This window comes from Prunus persica, chromosome G2 (assembly GCF_000346465.2).
Source record: "Prunus persica cultivar Lovell chromosome G2, Prunus_persica_NCBIv2, whole genome shotgun sequence".
NCBI classification, from domain to species: Eukaryota; Viridiplantae; Streptophyta; class Magnoliopsida; order Rosales; family Rosaceae; genus Prunus; species Prunus persica.
Genome location: NC_034010.1, coordinates 28335064 through 28349784, shown reverse-complemented (window position 1 = coordinate 28349784; position 14721 = coordinate 28335064). Strand labels below are relative to the sequence as shown.

The window sequence follows — 14721 nt, the reverse complement described above, 5'->3', positions numbered from 1 at the left end:
TAGGCACTGGGCCGGCACCAAAAATTTAACTGTTGAATAAGACTTCATCAAGATGTATGGAATAGAAGCTAAACCATACCATTAATAATTTAATATCATGTCAACTTTACTTGTTGCCTTTGTAAATTCCTCAAAAAAAACAATGATATTGATTATACTAATTAGATACGATTAGCTAGCTAATCCCAAGTTAGTGAGCACTACTGGAAATGGGGTGTTCGTATTATCAAACTTCATGAAGGGCCGTTGTATCTTTGCATGAGTAGGTGAAAAAATTAATGTTGTTGAACTATAAATGCATGACCTCTTTAATTAGGTCTTTTGTGTGCACAAAGAACGTTAGGCCACTAGGCCTTAGGGTTTAGGGTTATTTAAAGGAGAGTAGCTGGTGTGGTTTTGGATAATTAATTCAAACAAGACCCCAGATCACAAATACATTGCAAAAATAAATTTTATTGTCTTTGGGGAAGGTGGTTTAATTGGAAACACACACAATGGGTTTGGGATCATGCATGATCACATTCTTTGGAGCTTTTCTTTCTGGGTTTCTCTTCTTTCTTCCCATTTCTTATTCAGATAAAGGTAAACAGGATCATATTTGTGTTGTGCAGATCAAATGTTTAATTAGAGACTGTTAATTAATTATCACCAGTTTGATTCATTTATGCAGCTCCAGACTACACATTTGTCAAAGAAGCAACATCAGCTCCGGCAGTGGTTTACTATGACTACATAATCATTGGTGGTGGCACCGCCGGTTGTCCATTGGCCGCAACTCTGTCTCATGGTGCAACCATTTTAGTCCTTGAACGAGGCGGCTCGCCTTATGGCAATCCAAACATAACCAACATTGCCAACTTTGGCCCCACTCTTTTGGACACCTCTCCCACGTCCCCAGCCCAGCAATTCACCTCCGAGGACGGAGTTCACAACATCCGGGCACGCGTGCTAGGAGGTGGCTCAGCAGTGAACGCCGGGTTCTACACCCGTGCCAGCACACGTTACGTCAAGGAGGTTGGTTGGAACCATAATTTGGTCAACCAGTCTTATGAATGGGTTGAGAAAGTGGTGGCCTTCAAACCAGAGATTCTGCAGTGGGAGAATGCCTTGAGAGATGGTTTGCTTGAAGTGGGAGTGTTGCCCAACAATGAGTTTACCTATGATCATTTGTATGGGACTAAAGTTGGAGGGACTATTTTTGATGCAGAGGGTCATAGACACACTGCTGCAGATTTGCTTCAGTATGCAGACCCAAGAAAGATCACTGTCTATTTGCATGCAACTGTGCAGAAAATCTTGTTTAGATATATTCCTGGTAAGCGAATTTGTACTCTAGAAAAATCACATTTTTAATTGAGAAGAAAGCAGATATATGTTTAGTTGCTAGCTACCATTGGTTTTGAATTTTTGTTGGGTTTAATATTTATGAGCTTAATTATGGTGTGACTTGTTATATATGTGCATCTATTTTTGATGCAGGAAGAGCAAGTCCACAAGCTTATGGTGTGATATATAAAGATGCATATGAGGTTAGGCACCAAGCATACCTAAAGAGGAACTCCAATAAGAATGAGATAATCTTATCAGCTGGTGCTATTGGGAGCCCACAGCTGTTGATGCTGAGTGGCGTGGGGCCCGCTTACCAACTCCGGGCCCACGGTATCAAGGTGGTGGTGGACCACCCCATGGTGGGCCAGGGGATGGCTGATAATCCGATGAATGTTCTGCTCATTCCCTCACCAATCCCAGTTGAGGTCTCCCTGGTTCAAGTTGTGGGCATCACAAAGTTCAATAGCTACATTGAAGGAGCTAGCGGACTGAGCCTTTCTATTTCTTTGGCTCATAGGCTTTCCAATAACTTCAAGCGCTTCTTGAGCCAGGTTCCTATTTCTCACTTCTCTCATTCTCTGCCACCATATGCATTTTTGGCACATCACACATGTATTAGTTGTTAACTATGTGGTCAGGCCACATGAATTTCATAGTTTTAATTGAGACCTAATTAACCATGTGGGTTATTTGATGTGCACAGATATGCAAAAAGGGAACTAATTAATCAATGAGGGTTTGATTTTTACACTTGCAGACTGAGCACCCGCCCTTCAGAGTTTTACCAGAAGCCATAGCCAGAGCTGCTGAGATGGTACATGGAATTGCGAACAGAACAATCAGAGCCGGAGTCATACTTGAAAAAATCATGGGTCCACTCTCCACAGGTCATCTTGCTTTGAGGAACACAAACCCTGATGACAATCCCTTTGTCACATTTAACTACTTCAAAGAACCAGAGGACCTAAGGAAGTGCATTGAGGGCATGAGGACCATTATAGATGTTGTGGACTCAAAAGCCTACTCAAAGTTCCGTTATAAAAACATGCCAGTGGAAGCTCTCATTGACCTGATGTTGACTCTGCCGGTGAACAGGAGGCGAAAGCACGCGAATGCCACGTTTTCGCTGGAACAATTTTGCATAGACACTGTGATGACCATATGGCACTATCATGGAGGGTGTCAAGTTGGGAGGGTTGTTGATAAAGGATATAGAGTTCTTGGTATTGATTCTCTGAGGGTTATTGATGGTTCAACGTTTTATCACACCCCGGGTGCTAATCCCCAAGCTACTGTCATGATGCTTGGAAGGCAAGTATACTTGGAAAACATATCATATATACATAATATTCTCGAAAAGCTTATACTAATTGCTGATTAAACCTTCATTTTGGTTTTGTTTGTTGTGCATGTGGTGCAGGTACATGGGGCAAAGGATTCTGCATGACAGAATAGTCCATGGATCAAAAAAGAAAAATTGATCTGGTCACTTATGTTTCCCAAACATGAAGTCAATTAGTGATTATTGGAATATATGTCTCTGAGACATTTGGTTAATATTGTAGATATTGGAACCTAAAATTTTAAAATCTATATAGTTGATGTCAATTGATCAGATCAGGTATGGTTACCTGGTTCAAGCAAAACTGTCTGCACTCTGCTTGACTAGATTAGCCTTCCTGTGATTAAATATATGCCTTACTATTAAAACTGAATTAGCTTTAAAAAATAATTAGTTAGTTTTTGTTTATTTGTTAAGAGCGTAATTAGGAAGGAAATTAGTAAGGAGGTGAGGATGACACAACACAACTGCAAGCACTTTTAGAACTTTTTATCACATGGGCTTCTCTAACTTCATGAAGTCCTTCAGCTAGGCTTTATTTTTTTTTTTTACTTGTGATGATTTTTTTTGGGTACATCGTTCGATAAAGAAATATTTGAAAAATGATTACCAAATAAACGAATGAGGCATTGTGCACAATCATGGCATGGTTAGAAAGAGATACGCACAGAAGGACTGAAAGTGCAGCAGATTAACTAAAGTCAAACTAATTTGCAGATCCTATAATGATGGCTCACTATAAAAGTGAGACTCTTTTGTATTCAAGACAGAAATTACTAGTATACAGACGTAGGCAAAAAAGAAAAGAAGACGAATAAGATTAGGATATGCTGTTAGCCCTTCTTTCTCAGTCCCTTATATGGGGAGGCATCTCCTTCCATCTACTTTTTTCCTGCTTTCAACTTCATTGCACATTTACATGGACACAGAGAGTGGAAGAATCTCATATGCTAGGAAAGAGCGCTTTCTAGGCTCGGATAAGGAGGAGAAAAATCTAGCAGCAGAATGAGCCCTGGCCCCAACAAAATCCCTGAAGAGCAGCCTTTGATGGATGTTCACAGCATAATCCTCAGGATATGCCATTTGTGCTTACTGGTTTATTCCATCTCTTGGAGTCTTTGAGCCCTTATATAACTTGTGCCGGGCCATCATTGAAACACAAGCAGAAGCAGCTATACATACTAGAAGAAGTATACTTGTCAAATAAGCAAAGCAGTCATAGGGCTCCTCTTTCTTGGCAGGCACTGGTGACTGATGCAGCTACAAATGTACAATCACTTTCATTGACCTGCCAAAGAAGAGTTGCCCTACGATTGCTTTGGCTTAATGAAATTTGCAGCCTATCTGATCATGCAGTAGAGCCCTGTCATGCAAAACATATACGGCAAGGTATAATATTAGGCTAGGCCAGCCAAGGATATACGTAGGTTTTGTCATATTTGAAAATAATGGTAGAGGTAGAGCTATAATACTGAAGTTATTTTTGTTGTACAAAGTTGTTTTGCTTTATGACTAAGCAAGTAGGCAAAGTGACTTTGCACAATGCTGGGAAATAGTGTGATTTATATAGATGGAATGGAAGGTGGAAGCCATATATACAAGCAATTACTAGTTTCCCTTCTCCCTTTTGTCAATTGTGGCCAGATATAGCTTTGTCTGAGAGGATGTTCTTGCTATGTGCTTATACAGTGCATATCAAAATAAAACAATTCTGTATAAAAGACCAGTAGAGGTTTCTTTTCTACAGCTATTTTTGACACCGAAGGGAAGTCTAGCCGACCAATGAAGCCACTTTTTCAAAGTAATGGACTTCTTTTTGCTTCTTTTTGGATAAAGCAAAGAAGCAAAATACAATTTGGTTTGGGATACATAATTGTGATCATAGTCAGATATCCCTCATTCCTGGTCTGGAAAGTGTTTTTAGGGCTCTTGTTTCTCGAAATGTCATATTTGAAAATCTTTTTCCTTCATCATTTATTCATCAGAAATACTATAATAAGGAGTTGTGGAAAGGGTTCAATCCCATTATCCAATAAGAGGGAGAAAATATTGAACTTAATACTTTTTTTAGTAATTGAATGATTGGATTGAAGCCCTCATTCAACTAAATCCCCGTACTGTAGCATCTCCTTTCATTGATGGGGTCCTTTTAAAACCACATATGGGGTTGTTTTATGGGCCTTGACCTTGTCAAGATCAAAGGGATAAAAGATGATGGGTTTTCATAACAACCCAGGTCCATAAATTACAAGTGGGTTTTCTTTTCACCATAAAACTTTAACTTCCAAATGGGCTTGGATTGCAAAGATTCATGAATGAATTTTAATTTTGAAGGCAGGCAGAGGTATCAAGAACCCAAACTCGTGTTAGATATCAGAATTAGATAGATATGGCCACTTTGGGATTGCTATCATTTTAAAAAAAAGTTGTTTATGATGAGCTTTGAAAATAATTAGTTGTAAAGTAAAGTAACTCCATGTTTGGTAAACAATATTTTTAAAGTACTGTTAATATAAAAAGTAGTTTCAAAACTGTTTGGTAAATTTGAATATAAAATTATTGTAACTGTGAATAAGGATTAAAATAGACATGATGTTGAAAGCGTTATGCGCATATAGTGGTAATGGTGGTGGTGGAGGAGGTGGTGAAAGAGATAGAGGTGAAGGTGGTGGTGGCAGAGGAGGAGGAGGAGGTTGTGGTGGTGGTGGTGGAGGAGGAGGAGGAGGAGGATGTGGTGGTGGAGGTGGAGGTGGTGTCATTTTTAAAAATTAATGATGATATTTTGGGAATTAAAAAAATTCATTAAATGTTCATCTCTACTTCTTTTAAAAGCAGCTTTGAAGAGCAACTCATAACCTGCTTTTAAAAGCTGCTGTCAAAAGGCCATTGCATTTAAAATAATCGAGATATTTTATTTTTACCAAACACCTTAAACTGCTTAACTTTAAAATGAAGCAGATTTTTAGCCAAAAAAAATAATCCCAAATGGAGCCATAGTCTAGCGAAGAGACAACCACATCTCAACTGCAACCTGAACCTAATACTGACTGATATAATTCCAATAGTGTGAACGTTATTTCATTTATTTAAGAAATTGTGAATATTGACTGGTAAACCATAATTAAGGTTCATATTCTTCATCAGTTTGAAACTTTGAACTAAGATTTTCTTTGTATATTATACATAACATTTTTATATACAAATGTTGTTTAATTTTATATGTATAGAAGCAATGAAAAATTAGACTACGCATATATATATATATATATATATATATTTTGATAAGAAGACTATACATATATGCTTTGTGGCCCAATTGTAAGCAAAGCAACCATACCTTTCATTCATGTCGTTTTTGCTTTGCAATTAATTTCACACGCAATCACATTCGTCCATTTTATTTATTTTAGGTTGATCACACTCTCTTCTTATTTTGTAGACTACTTGTCCCTGTCTCCATAAATCACGAGGCAGCCCAGAAAATTACAAGCCTATTAGTTTGAATGTGATGTGAGACAATGCCCCCCAATAATAATAAGTTGTCTCTTTCCACAAGTTGAAGACTTGTAGCACGGCAGCAACCCAACCTACACATGTTGCTGCTGCCATCGAATTCATAAATTTTTAACTTGCCATACATATCATTGGGAATATCAGAGGGGGTAAATCGGTGCTAGTTTATCTTAGGAGACTTTTCAAGTTGAGGCAGTTTCAACTGGAAATTACCAGAGAATTCATGATAATTTTTCTTTTCACTAAAAAAGATCAACGACTGAGATAATTGTCAAAATTTTATATATGCAACAACTTTTAGATGAAAATATCACTGGCTGATGCAGTAATACTGTATCGCTCAATAATTTCTCGATGAGTGATTTAATTAGTTGATCAATTCAATGCTTCTCTCAATCCTCAAACTCCAAGCACATATTTCCTGCTTTCAAATTGTGATCTTTGAACTTGGACAGCCCGAAGTCAATTATATGACATTTTCTTTTGGGTACATTACCGTCAATATATGCGAGATATAACAAAATCTTTGTACGACTCTTTCCCATCAAAGATTTTAATGAAGTGTAAAGCGTGTGATCACCACTGTTGTTCCCTGTTTATTTTATCTTTTTATCTATAGCTTTTTGCCTCATTCCAAAACATCCAGGACACTCCAACTACTGGCTATCTCTTTTTTCAGTTGAGCTTTTCTCCCTCACGATATAAAGAATGGCTCCTACGCTCCAACTTTTTTTGGCACATGATTTATATTTAAAAACCCAACAATTATTCAGCAGTTATCTTAAATATTCTAAATTTTAAATAAGTTTCTATAGAAAAGAAAAAAAAAAAGTTAGCTGTAGATGTCGTTTCTTCTAGAACGACCTGCGGATGAAACATTAGAGTGTTCAAGTAATGTTCACTGTCATCATGCCTCTAATCATTTTGGCTTGAAAATGATGTTTTATAATCATTCTTTAGGTTTCCATTCAATTTGGACCTCTCGTTAAAAATTGTAGATAAAGATTAAACCACTGTTTGGTTGAGAACTTGAGACAATTATGATGATTGCCGACACCGACATTCTTAACCCAATGTCAAATTTTTGTTTTATCGAATCTTCTAATTTACATTTACATCATCTTCGTCACACTATTAATTTATTGGTATTGCTTGAACATTAAAAGTTAAAACCTTACGGGGTCGTTTGGTATACAGTTTTGGCTTGGACTAAATTTAGTACCATGTTTATTTCATTTAATTCTAGTCTTAGATGAGATTGCTAATACCGAGCCCACCAAAAATATCTCATTAAGAAGAGACTACTAAGCCCATGTAGAAAGGGAGAATTAACTAGTCCTATGTTCACCAATGTATAAGATGCATATATTATATTGTAATACTAATAACATATATTATTATTATTATTATTACATACACATATACTATAATGTACATATATACATGTATATATACATATACATGTATATATATACAGAGAGCTTACATTGAGGGATCCCTCAAATAAGCTTATTTGAGGGACACCCCTTGTAGGCCCCACTCCGGATTGTATTTCACTAATCCAAACCTTCTATTTTGTAGATACTCATTCAAAGATCATATCTACAAAAACTCACTTGAATCCGATATCATTTGACCACTCAATTAAGTTATTGAAATTTTAGCATTTTCTTGAAGCACCGTGTTCATTGATTTTGTAAGACACAATTAGATGTCGAAATGGTTTCCGATTTGTCTAATTTTTTGTAAGGATGATCTATGAATGAAGACCTAAAACATAGATGGTTTGGATCATTGAGAAAAAAATTGTAGGGTACCCTAAAAGGCGTCCCTCAAATAAAATTATTTGAGGGATCCCTCAATAGAAGGAGATTGTATATAAATATATGTATATGTATTATACCCATGTATATTATAATATACATATATACACCTATATACACTTATATATATGTATGTACATTTATATTATTTAAAATATATAATATTATTATAATATACTTATATACATATATATATTATATGTATGTATACACACATATATATTATATATATCAGAGAGCTTCCATTGAGGGATCCCTCAAATAAGCTTATTTGAGGGACACCCTTTGTAGGCCCCACTCCGGATTGTATTTCACTAATCCAAACCGTCTATTTTATAGATACTCATTCAAAGATCATCTCTACAAAAAATCACTTGAATCCGATATCATTTGACCACTCAATTAAGTTATTGAAATTTTAGCATTTTCTTGAAGTACCGTGTTCATTGATTTTGTAAGACACAATTGGATGTCGAAACGGTTTCCGATTTGTCTAATTTTTTGTAAGGATGATCTATAAATGAAGACCTAAAAAATAAATGGTTTGGATCATTGGGAAAAAAATTGTAGGGTACCCTAAAGGGCGTCCCTCAAATAAAATTATTTGAGGGATCTCTCAATAGAAGGGGACTGTTATATATATTATAAAATACATATATACATATATATAGATATTTTTGAAAAAATAAAAAAATTCTAATCCTAGTCCAAGCATACACCAAACGCAGAATAAGTGTTATTCAACTTAGACCAAGCCAAGCCAAGCTAAACCAGTCCCTAAGCATAGTCCATGCCAAGACATATGCAAAAGACTCATTAATGTAATGATTTGAAATAATTTCTCATTCAGACAAGGTTATGGATTTGAGTCTTAACATTCGTGTGTTGTATGTGTAAGTTTCGGTATTATTGTCTCTCTCCATAAAAAAAGTCCTTAAAAAAATAAAACCCTACACATAATAAACTGTTATATTCAAAATTTAGCCTAAATTATAATGGAGAGCTAATGTATTTCTGGCCTCAGATTTACACAATAATAAGAAGGCAAAGACAGTTGGTACATTTAATAAAATAAAAAAAGATAAAATTGGCAATTACAATTGGCATGCATAATTTCGATAGCGGCACAATCAATGGGGCTTTAAAGAAAACTTCAAAACTTAAGCCTGAAGCAAGTTGGCCAGCACCAATAATGCCGGCCACAATGCAAAAAGCGCTTTTTGTCGTCCACTTTTGCCTGTTGCTTTCTCTTCCACCCTCTCCTTTTCACAAAAGACATACACCAATTAGAATTTTAGTGCTTCTAGTTTTTACATTAAAGTTAAACAAACACTGCATAATTCTAATTTTAATTGGAGAGCTCCTTATAATCAATCCATTTTACATAATTACTTACCAGTGTCCTTGCTCCGCATGCACATGTTCATCATGAACTTTCCCTCTCAGAGTCTCTGCAATTAGTGCTTCAATTCACACCTTGTTGACTGAGTGACTGGTCCAAAACAATTGACCCCCCCATGACAAGTTTGCAAAGTAAACCATGCTGCTGCTTAATGCGTGGTTAAGCATGCAATTAATGATAGAAAATGTCAACTAAGCCACCTTGTTAAGCATCGTATTTTAGACTGATCTGACCAGTTCAAACTAATCATACCATGTCTATAAACCAACCAGGCCCAAAACATACATGTAAGACAAAGTAAAACTTCTGCAGTTTCTTTGTTTCTAACAAGAAGAAGAGTCATTATAAATATAAACCATTGCTTCATGATTGAACCAAAACCACAAAAATACCACAGAAAACAGAGAGATGCAGTCACCTTGTTTGAAAGAGGTCTCAGAAGTCTGCCTTAGCAGCTGCTGCCCCGCCCCCTTGTTTAAGTTGTCGGCGCATCACGATGCCATGTCCAAGTCCAGAAGCACTTCAGCAGCTTGCCGCCGTGACTTTGCAGCCACGACTTCATCATCCATCTTCCCAAACACCCAGTTCACCAACCATGAGTCTCTCCCGTCATTGCAAGAGTCTTTCTCTGACTTCATCAAAGTTTATCCTCGATACCAGGAGACTGCCCTAGTGGACCAAATAAGAGCTCAAGAATACTACCATCTCTCACAGTCAAACCACACCTGCCTTGATTATATTGGCATCGGCCTCTTCTCCTCTTCCCAGCTGCACAAACAGGAATCTTCTTCCCAACTGAATTCAGATTTCCCCTTCTTTAGTATATCCTACAAGACCGGGAATCTGAAGACACAGCTACTTCATGGCGGCCAAGAATCAGAACTGGAATCTGCAATGAGAAATAGAATCATGGATTTTCTTAATATTTCTGCAAATGATTACAGCATGGTTTTCACAGCCAACAGAACATCAGCTTTTAAACTTGTGGCAGAATCTTACCCGTACAAGACTAGTAGAAAGCTTCTGACAGTTTATGACTACGAGAGTGAGGCAGTGGAAGGAATGATTAATAACTCAGAAAAGAGAGGAGCCAAAGTCATGTCAGCAGAGTTTTCGTGGCCGAGGCTGAGGATTCAGTCGGCGAAGTTGAGGAAGATGGTTGTGAGTAAGAGGAAGAAGAAAAAGAAAAGGGGTCTTTTTGTCTTCCCAGTGCATTCTAGGATAACTGGTTCCAGATATCCTTATGTATGGATGACCATGGCTCAGGAAAATGGGTGGCATGTCCTAGTTGATGCTTGTGCATTGGGGCCAAAGGACATGGATAGCTTTGGCCTCTCTCTCTTTCAACCAGATTTCCTCATTTCTTCTTTCTACAAGATTTATGGGGAAAACCCATCTGGCTTTGCATGTCTCTTTGTCAAGAAATCTGCTATTTCATCTCTAGAATCTTCTACAAGTACAGGAATTGTAAATCTTGTCCCAGCAAAGAAATTGCTTCAGATAGCAGGGGATTCTTCTGGTACCGACACAGAGCTTGAACAGATATCTAGACTTGGCTTGCAACTAGATGCATTGGGCACAGCAAGTTCTTTCTCTGGTCTGATATCCAATCACACAACACAGACAAGAAGATTGGAACGAGAAGGCTATGAGAGTGCAGAAGAAGGTGCAAACCGGACAGGACTAGAAACTTCAGAGATACGGGAATTAGAGACACATGCCAATTTAATAAAGGATAAAAATTCCAGAAGCAGCAGAAATGGGGACAGCCTAGAGGTTGTATGCAGGGGCTTGGATCAAGTGGATTCACTGGGGCTAATGATGATCACTAACAGGGCAAGGTACCTCATCAATTGGCTGGTGAGCTCACTGAGAAAGCTTAAACATCCTAACACAGAGGGATTTCCTTTGGTCAAAATATATGGGCCAAAGATCAAATTTGACAGGGGACCAGCTCTGGCATTCAATGTATTTGATTGGAAAGGAGAAAAGGTTGAGCCTGTTCTTGTACAGAAACTTGCTGATAGAAACAATATTTCTCTTAGCTATGGATTCTTACATCATATCTGGTTCTCGGATAAGTATGCAGAAGAGAAAGGGAGAATCCTAGAGAGAAGAGAAGGTGGAGTGAAAGGAATGGATGCAAACAAGTTGAAGGCCAAATCTGATCTAGGAGTATCCGTGGTTACAGCTGCACTTGGATTCCTAGCCAGTTTTGAAGACACATACAGGCTTTGGGCTTTTGTTGCACAGTTCCTGGATGCAGACTTTGTGGAGAAGGAGAGATGGAGATATACAGCTCTTAATCAGAAAACCATTGAAGTTTAAGTAACATATATTTATATATTTGTTTATTATCTAATTGATCCCCAAGTATGGAAAATTAAACATCCTCACAGACAAGATTCTGTACATATGGAATTTAAACTGTAAGAGGAAAACAAAAATGTAGTACAGTTTCATTCATTCTTTCAGAGATAAGAGTTTCAGAACCTTTCAAAAGATTTCATTAGCTTGTTATGCAATCTTATATTTGGTTACCTAAATCTTATCCTTGCACAAATTTAAGTTTATTACAGCTATGAGTTGGAATGAATTAAATTATCTTCATAGGCTCAGATAGCGGGGAAATCCAAATCTACTTCTTGTACAAATGATGCATGGGCCTTTAAATTAGGATACTAATAATGTCAGGAGTGTTACTTGTCCTGATTTAAAGAGTAATATGCAAAAAAGTACGAAATGGCCTCAACTGAGAAAAACATGAAGGTATATACTTATCTTATCAGGAATGGATGGAGAATATCCCTTCAAGATAGACTTGATTAGCAAGGATGTTCAATAGTACATGGATATCCTCATGTTGAGGGTGGCTAGTATCCCCAACTAAAAATTCATGCGCCTTACCATCCACCTCTATAACACTAGACCCGGGGGACTTTTGTATACCTTTCTTCTTCATCAACGTCCTTACCCTTGTTACATCAGCCCATCTTTCATTAGTGGCATATATGTTTGATAGGAGCACATAAACCCCACTATCGTGCAACTTGAGTTGCAGGAGACGGTCTAGTATTTCTTGAGAGAGCTCAACATCACCTTTGGCCTTGTAAGCACTTAGAAGAGCTCCCCATATCAGCACATCTGGTTGCATGGGCATAGTGTTTATCAATTCCTGAGCTTCATCCACGAGTCCAGCCCTACATAGCAGATCAACCATGCATCCATAGTGTTCTAACCTTGGAGAAAGATTGTAAGGTTGACTTATCATCTGATAAAAGTACCCACGGCCTTCATCAACCAAACCAGAATGGCAGCAAGCTGTCAAAATAGCTAGAAATGTCACTGCATTTGGCCTGGTGCCAGACTTAGTCATTTCTTCAAAATTTTGGAGTGCCTCATGCCCATTTCCATGCATTGCTAAACCACCCAGTAACGCATTCCATGTAGAGACATTCCCACAAGGCAATTCATTGAAAGTCTGCAATGCCATCTTTATACAACCACACTTCGCATACATATCAATCAGAGATGTTCCAATATGGATATCCCATTTGATTCCTCTACGATCAATATACTCGTGGACCCATCTACCATAATCAAGAGCCCCAAGACTGGCACACGCTGAAAGCACACTAGCAAGTATAATTTTATCAGGCTTGATGCCTAAGGTTTGCATGTTGCAGAACAATTCCAGTGACTCCCTTGGACGTTTACATTGCACCAATCCACTTATCATGCTAGTCCAAGATACAATGTCCCTTTCAGGGAGCTCATCAAATATTTTCTTTGCATCACATAAACTCTCACACTTAACATACATATCCACAATAGCATTGCCTACCACCAAATTTGTACCCAATGAACGCTTGAAGATTAATCCGTGAATCGCCTTCCCCACCCTCAAATATCCCATTCGCCCACAAGCCACAAGTACACTAACAAAAGTTGCCACATTCGGCTTCACATCCATCCTAAAAAACAAAGATATAGCCTCGTCAAACAATCCTGCTTTAACATGGCCAGATATCAGACCAGTCCAAGAGACCACATCTTTCACAGGCATCTCATCAAACACTCGGGTGGCACCACCACAATCACCACAAACGCTATAGAAATGCACAAGCGAGTTCTGAGCATAGACATCACACTGAAAACCCATCTTAACAACCACCCCATGAACCTGTCTTCCCTCTCCCTTCCCCAAAAACTTAACACAGGATTTCAAAACCGCTGGAACAGTGTACATGTCAGGCACAAACCCATCTCTCACTATCCTTCTATAGACCAAAACCGCCGCCCCTGGCTTGTCACCATTGGCATAGCCAGAGATCAGCGTGTTAAATGGAAAAGAGCTGACGCGCCAATCAACTTGTTTAAAAAAGTCACAAGCGTAATCAACAGAATTAACATTTTTTACGAGAAAACCAACAACATTGTTAGCAACCAAGTCATTGCAAGCTAGGCCAGAAGTTACTATTTGTGCATGGATTTGCTTGAAACATCTCAAGCCGCTGCACCTATCAATCAAATCCAAGAGAACCCATTTAAGAGAATGCATAGTACTACTCATCATATCAGCTACACAATGTCCATTTCGAGAAACAGCACTCTGAATTCCCCATTACCAAAGCTCCCATCCATACAAATGATAGGAAAAGATAACCTCTTTCTTTACTATTGTGACCCAAATTGAAAGGCATTACATAGAGAATTCCATTGTTAACCACAAGAGTGCTCATAAAGAGAACGCATTCATTGATGCATCCAACTCAATTGTAGTTTCGACTTGAGAGAGACTTCAAAACTGGAAAGGATAAAAAAGAAGAAAAAAGAAGAGAGAGGTGAACTGGGCATTTGCAGAGGAACATAAACTTTGCCGAAGTATCCAATTCAATTGTAGTTTCGAGTTTCGAGTGAGTTCCAAACGCCAGAATTGTGATGAGACCCTTCCATTGCTTTGAATTTGAGCACGAGCAACATCGAACATCCTCGGGTTTCGTTAATTTTTGTTTGGACTTCTGAACACACGCTTCATCACACATGTTTTGGTCTTATTTGTAAACCCACAAAGAAAAATGTTCTGGGCTTGACATAGTACGGTCCATGCTGTCTTGTGTTAGGATTGGTCTGGATTACGTTTATGAGCCCTTTAAGACGGCTAATAAATTGGGCTAGGATATCCACAAAATTACAATCACAAGAGCAGCTACACATGAGACGCGTGTAACGAGGGCCAGCCTGGAATTCTAAAAAGTATGACCTAAAAGGATGGGCGGGGACCACCACGAGGGGTCAGCGTAAAAATAGAA

At 38.0% G+C, this 14721-nt stretch overlaps 3 protein-coding genes across 3 annotated transcripts; 2 read left to right on the top strand and 1 right to left on the bottom strand.

Moving 5' to 3' along the window:
* Window positions 415-2883, top strand: LOC109947604 (protein HOTHEAD-like). Its single transcript, XM_020558151.1, has 5 exons — window positions 415-582; window positions 671-1315; window positions 1480-1880; window positions 2087-2640; window positions 2750-2883. The coding sequence occupies exons 1-5, from the start codon at window positions 495-497 to the stop codon at window positions 2808-2810; spliced, it is 1749 nt and encodes a 582-aa protein (XP_020413740.1). The 5' UTR covers window positions 415-494; the 3' UTR covers window positions 2811-2883.
* On the top strand, window positions 9739-11911 carry LOC18784570. Its single transcript, XM_007220925.2, has one exon. It carries the CDS (start codon window positions 9818-9820, stop codon window positions 11735-11737), a length of 1920 nt encoding a protein of 639 aa, XP_007220987.1. The 5' UTR covers window positions 9739-9817; the 3' UTR covers window positions 11738-11911.
* LOC18784822 (pentatricopeptide repeat-containing protein At4g38010) lies at window positions 12061-14634 on the bottom strand. The gene has a single exon (XM_007217863.2). It carries the CDS (start codon window positions 13983-13985, stop codon window positions 12195-12197), a length of 1791 nt encoding a protein of 596 aa, XP_007217925.2. The 5' UTR covers window positions 13986-14634; the 3' UTR covers window positions 12061-12194.